Source organism: Marmota flaviventris, chromosome 9, assembly GCF_047511675.1.
Source record: "Marmota flaviventris isolate mMarFla1 chromosome 9, mMarFla1.hap1, whole genome shotgun sequence".
NCBI lineage: Eukaryota > Metazoa > Chordata > Mammalia > Rodentia > Sciuridae > Marmota > Marmota flaviventris.
In genome coordinates this window covers 86,776,095-86,783,006 of record NC_092506.1, presented here as the reverse complement: position 1 = coordinate 86,783,006, position 6,912 = coordinate 86,776,095, and the positions used below count along the sequence as shown (strand labels likewise).

At 33.2% G+C, this 6,912-nt stretch overlaps 1 protein-coding gene across 1 annotated transcript in view; it reads right to left on the bottom strand.

Moving 5' to 3' along the window:
* Positions 1 to 688: 688 nt before the first annotated feature.
* Positions 689 to 6,912, bottom strand: part of Cntn5 (contactin 5) — a 755,408-nt gene continuing 749,184 nt past the window's right edge. Inside the window, exons 23-24 of the mRNA XM_027930609.2 lie at positions 4,701 to 4,869; positions 689 to 789 (exon numbers count right to left, since the gene is read on the bottom strand). Coding sequence (XP_027786410.2) covers positions 689 to 789; positions 4,701 to 4,869 — 270 coding nt within the window. The remainder of the gene's footprint in view (positions 790 to 4,700; positions 4,870 to 6,912) is intronic.

The window sequence follows — 6,912 nt, the reverse complement described above, 5'->3', positions numbered from 1 at the left end:
TTGATGGAAAACAATAAATTCATTTGGACTTACTTTATATTTACCTTGCATGTATATTAATGGCTTATTCCCTACCCTATTATCTGGTTCTAGGGGTGCATATAGAATAGTGTATTGATAAATCTTGCAATTTCCCTATGCAATCATATAATGTTTTTGAAAAAAAATTTTGAGTATTTATCCTTTAATGGGCCACATAACTGAAGTATTTTTCATATCTCCTGCTGGTTTGGCAATTGGAATAGTTAGCTGAATAGAAAATAAAAACACTGGACTCAGAGTCTAAACAAACTTTTCATTCTTGGTTTTGTATTTGTTTTTGAAACGGACCTGCTAGTTACCACTTAACAAATGGATGGCACATACTCAGAGTCATCAGATATAAAATCAAATTCCAACATATTAAAAAAATTCAGAATACATTTGACAGAAATTACCTTTGCTTACAAAAATTCATTACATACAATCTGCATATTTTTATTGGACCAAGAACTGTCCTTTCCATTTACAAAAACCAAAGAGAAACCTGATGGATAAGTAATATTTTCCTCCCGACCTCCTGTAAGTGCACCATGTGTAGTCCCAAGTTTTAAAGCTTATCTCAGGGTCCTGGGTCTCCAATTAACTACACTCTATTCACTGCTGTTCTCAAGCTAGAGCAAAGAAAATCAAATTAAGTCGGCAGCTTTCACCAGGAATTTGAAGGAATCATCAATGCCAAGAGCAATGTTACTGATGATGATGTGGAGAGAGTGTGCAGGGTTGGCTGAGCGCTTGTGATTTTCCCACCTGTGAAAAAAGAAGCATCAGATGAAGCCAATTTTTGTGGTCTTATTTGGACAAGGCAAGTGTTCTTAGAATCTAGGACAAGAGTACATTATCTGTCCCTTTAATGAGTGGTTTTTTTGTTTGTTTTTGCAGGGGTACTGGGGATTGAACTTGGGGGCACCGAACCACCACTGAGCTACACCCCATTTTTTTATATTTCATTTAGACAGGCTGTTACTGAGTTGTTTAATGCCTTGCTTTTGCTGAGGCTGGCTCATGATCCTCCTGCCCCAGCATCCTGAGCTGCTGGTAGTGAGTGTTCTTCATACTTTGGGAACCTCAGACCATGTCTTATTTCCTAAGTTGCAAGGAGAGCAGAAACATTTATGCAACACTGTATTGAAAAATCTAAGTCATGCTAACAAACGCATCAAACCAGGAGATTTAGTGTAATCTCCATTAATGATGTGCTGATGGAAAACATCCCAGGTCCCTGAATGTAAAGTAATTTTGTAGAACATACTTCAGGAAGTGGAGCATAAATAATTAGCAAAAGTGTGAAGCAACATGAACTCATAATTTAATTACTTCTGTTAATTTTTAAAATTTAATGACATTTATTTATGGGTCTTTGATTATTTCAATTGATTGAGCTTAAATTCTAGATACTCATGCCAAACTTGGTAAAGGTTGGTTTTTCATCTTTCTTTCTTACACTCAGGAGATTTCTTTTTGAGACCAAAACGTTACATGCACTTAATTGCATTAAATTAACTGATCTGAGTTGATTAGTCTGAAGTAGCTCCAGTAGCTCCACATGGCCACAAATTAAGAATGATTTTTAATACTACCTTCAAGAATGGTATTTTAAGCCAGAAGACTTCTAAAATATCATTATGATCAACATGTAATGAATACTCACTGTATCACAAACACTGTATTAAGCCCTTTATAAATATTATATTATTTGATTCTCACAACAACCAACTTCAGTAAAAACTATTGTGTATCTATCTTCCTGTTGAACTTGAGAGAATTGGTATTTAGAAAGAGGATAGAACTTGCTTAAAGTTCCTGAGCTAGGAATTAGTACATCTGTGATGCCTTAATGTTGTCTATCTTAAAACAGTGTTGGTTATAATCTTAAGAATAAGGATAAAATATTCCACCTAGTTTTTGGACTCTTCTGTAAAGTTCTCTCCTCTGACTGGATTGAATATAATGGAATCATAATGGTGATTTTTTTAAGAGATAGTCTAAATTTATTTTTTTAGATTTTTTTTCTAAATTTATTTTTTTAGTTTTTTTTTTCTAAATTTATTTTTCATATGCCTACTTAAGAGGTAAAAAAAATTGGTAAAAAACACGCAAAATTGGCAACTCTTTCTTTGAAAATTTGTATAACTAATGCAATAATAAAACTTATTAATCAACATGTTGGAGAATTTTAGATATAGTTCAACTTGTACAATAGGAGTTTATCGTGAAATTCATAATCACCTGTGAACTGTAAAGGGAGATGACAAAGCCTTACTGGAGTTCTATGTATATGCAAATAAATAGAAAATGGAAAAAAATTTCTATATATTTGAAAGTGACTGTCTTCTTTTTAAACTAACTTACATGACATTTTTATAAAAGCGTTTCACTTTCAGAATGGTAAGTAGAGTCTACACTTCAAATTCTAAGTGAAATCCACAAAGCTATCTTTTTAGTAGAGCAAACAATACAAATGGAGTGGGGAGGAAAAACAAAACAAAAAACAAACAAACAAAAAACCTCTCCACACATAGCATCAGCTTGAGCTGTAAAAACTATTTCACTTGGACAAGTCATTCAATTTCTTAGACATTTGATTTTTTTGGAATATAAGAAAAAAACAATCATTGCTTAGGCTTTATGAGTCTAAAGTAGATAATACTAAGAGATTTCATATTATTGAAACACAGAAAATGGATTACACTGGCCAAGATGTTATTAACTAAACCATTAAAGTTGCCATTTCCCCCCATAGAATAGAAGTAATAATTAAAATAAATGTGAGAATTAAGGTCTTATATAAGTACTTCCAAGCTTGGGATTGAACTTATTCAGAGGATGCTATAGAATCTGATTGCATTAGAATTAAAAGGAAACTTCTAGAATCATAGAGTAATATCATTCCTAATTGGAAGGATAAAGTAATGTATGGAAAACACGTAGCATGGTTCCAAGAATATTTTGAGGTCTTAATAAATGCTCATTGTGTTGTTAGAAATTTGACACTTCTGAAAGAAGAGTTGTTATTATTTTTTTTTCTTTTGAAACATGAAAAATATCTTTTGCCTTTCAAGGTGCTCTTGAAAATTCGGCACCCTCACCTGAACAGTTCAATTGTGAATTAATCAGCACAGAGACATTATTACCATTCTTGCTGTTGAAACAGCACATTTATAAAGGAATCAGAGTGTATTAAATTTTTGTATGACCACAATATACTTAAATTTCGACTTGTATTCCTGAAAATGTCAGTTTCCTACATCTTGTATTACAGTTTTTGGTGAAAAGTTAAAATATAACAAAGAATTCACCTAAATTCCTTTATTGTTAATGTTATCTTCATGTTTAATTGTCTTTTAAAACACATTTTTTCTCATTTTAAATATAGAAATGATATAACCTTTCCCCTAAGCACTTCAATGTATGTTTCTAAAGAATAAGACAATTTCTCATATCACAAAAGCGTGATTTCTACAAATTGACGTTGCTGTAATCTTTTCTAATATACAGACAATCAAATTTTATCAATTGTCCCAATAATGTCCTTTATCTCATTTTGTATTTTTAATGCAGAAATCTGGAGTTTATTAAATAGTATGTTTTCTTCAGAGTCTGGTATCATTCATTTCTCTATTTTATTTGCCATCCATTCATTTTGTGACATCAAAAAATAACATAAGCAATACCTCTTTTCTGATTTCAAGTTGGTCAATGTATTAAATAGTGCCATATACACAGAGCCTTAGAAGATATCATCAGAAACTTCCTTTTATGTTGATCATTCTGTGTGGGAATGATTTCTCAACAAATAATACTCATAATTAACCATTAAGTGAACACCATTTAATACAAGGTTTTAATGAAAAATTGCCCAATACTTTCTCAGAGATTTGCATATCTAATTAAATCTTTTTTGGCTACTTTGACAAAATGGTTTCTTCTAATTTTATAAAATCTCCCTTCCTTTAGTTAGTTGTGTTGTACTGGGACAATAATGATTGTGGTGGTAGATATTCAGGTATCCTTGGAGATAAACTACCTAGATTTGAATTCTGGTTCAGCAATAGTGTGATCATGGGCAAATTACTTAGGTGGCATTTTTCCTGTTTTACAGAGAAAAATCTCTCTCATGTGATTGTTACTAAGATTGAATAATATGTGTATAAATTTTTTTGTGCCTGTTATATAGTAAAGGCTCAGAAAACAAGAAATTAATATTGCTTATAATAACTATGGGGTTCAGTAATATAATTTGTTTAGAAGTCAAACATCAAAATTTAAAGTTTAAAGGGAATACTTTTAAAATAATCTAACAACAAGAACAATCAAGATAATAGAGAAGTAGGTACATCAAATGGGTGCAATATTACTTTAAAAGCAATATTTCAAAAGCCAATTTGGCCAGCAAGGTACTACTTGAGACCAAGATTGAATTCTCGTAAATAAGTACATTCTAATAAAAGTATTAACTGCTTTCAAGATTTGTAGAAATTCTGCAATTGTGAGCAAATTACCATGGCTCATACAGATTGTAGGAGGAGATGGAAATCAAAGAAGAGAAACCCCTCCAAAAAATATCTGAACTGTGCAATCCATCATTCAGTTTTGATGAGGTTTTTATCATCTTGCATTGCAGGTGGCCACCATAATAAGCCTGTTAGATTAAAACTTACCTGAATACGATGGTACCCTGATTTGGGAACTAGCTGTTCCATCCCCTCCTTCACTGTATGCTCGGACTTCAATAATATAGACTCCAGCATCGGGGAGTGGTACTACTGCTTGAGGTTTCTGCGTTTCAATGACTTGACTGTTGCTGTGACCCTCTTGCCTATAAAAAACCTGTGAGGAGTAACAGAGGTTCAACATTTGAAATTCAGTTGAGGATTACAAATGCTTACTGTCTATATCTGTATGTCACATTCTGAGCTAAGCGCAAGACGCTTGCTGCTTAGAGGTGTAAGCAAATGTAATACATGTGTTATACACTGCAATGAAAATATACTTAGGGAGCCATGGAAGTCAAGAAAGAGTTTAATTCTGTCTTGGGCTTTACGAAATCCTTTCCAGAAGAGGTGATGCCTGAGCTAAGTATTTGAAAATGAATGGAGTTTACCAGTTGGAGAATACAGACAGTGATAAGATTAAAAATACACCTAGCTGATAAGAAACCGTGGCACTGGAGTATGGAATCGAGAGAAGATAGATATGGATAGTGAGAAATGAGACTGGAGAAGTAGGTAGTGAGGAGACACACCATAAAAAATCTTTTATATCTGGTTATTGAAATGAATAATATCCCAAGGGAGATTTAGAAGCTTTGTCTTTAAACTGTTTGAAAAGAGTGAAAAGAGAACTTAAACATGTTAACAAATCCTTAAGAATTCAGGAGATGGTTGAAAAGTTAAAATTGTTTTAATTTTTATTTTGATGGTGATTTGCTTTTTGGTGAACTGATATCAGGATAATACAGGGTGGCAAATTTGAAGTTTTTTTTTTTTTTTTTGACATCTGCTCATGGTGCTGTAAACAGGCATGCATGGTAAATTCATCTACAGAGCAGGACACAGTGTTATCCTGTGTTTACATATCACAAAACTAATGGCATAGGTGGGTTCAGGTAGCTCATAAGATCATCTGTCTAGTTAGAGTAAAAACTTTGTTAGTAATTATTTTGATGACTTTAGAGCTATTTTACTATATTGTGCTAGTCTAAGTGCTTTTGCCTCTAATAATAGTTCAGTATAATTTTTGGAGGTATAATAGTCAAATAGCAGCAGTTAAGAATGTTTAAATGCATTTTTATTCATTTTCATTGTCTTTATACATTTTCATAGTTATTGGAATTATAATATGATTGCTTTGCATAATGGAAATAGAAATGGCTTTGTAGTCATACAAGTCTGGATTCAAAACAATTTCCTACAAAATAAAGTGAAACAAAACTAATCTCCTAAACCTTCCTGGCTGGATAAATTCCAACAAATTACTAACTTTTCTTGATCTGCATTCACTTGCTGGTAGAAAATGGTGCCACGTAGTTTATGGATTCATTAGAAGAATGAAATGAGAAGGTGCAAAAATACCTAGCACAGGACCTGGTGCATGTAAGCTTAATAAGAAAAAGCTATTCCCAGCCATGTGTGGTAAAGCCTGCCTGTAATCCCAGCAGTTTGGGAAGCTGAGGCAGGAAGATTCCAAGTTCAAAGCCAGCCTCACCCACTTAGCAAGGCCCTGTCTCAAAATAATAGGAGCTGGGAATGTGGCTTAGTGGTCAAGCATCCCTGGGTTCAATCCCCTGGTTCAATATATGTATATATATTCTTATGAAAAATGTGTTAATGTGTTTTGAGTTTGAACTAACTTATATACAAGAAAATAAACTCTAGAAAAGCAATCTTTTCTTATCTTGAATCTGTCTTTACTCAATCCTTCTGTGTTTTAGTAATATATACTTCATTCATCTTTTGTGGGCTGAAATTTACTTCAAGGTCTATAGAAGGAAGTGACTTCTTCTCTGTGGAAGGAGGTGACTTCTCTTGAAAGCATAACATATTGTATACTTATATCTACTGAAATGCTTTTTGGGAAGGATGCCATAGTCTCAATGAAAATGCAAAGTGATAAGTGCATCACCAACCATGTATCGGGCATCTCATGTAGGCAAGCCCATAGCTGTATACTGGAGATTCATGAAAACAAGACCATGCTTCCTGACCTCATGGTACTTAACAGTCTAATATTGGAGACAGATGCAATTCAATGAAGTGTGGTATCTACTACAATAGGAAATGTGTATGGTGCCAGGGCAGTGCAGAGTGAATTCTTAGATTTGAGGAATCAAGAACACTTTCTGGAGGATGTCTATAACAGTATTTTTAGGTT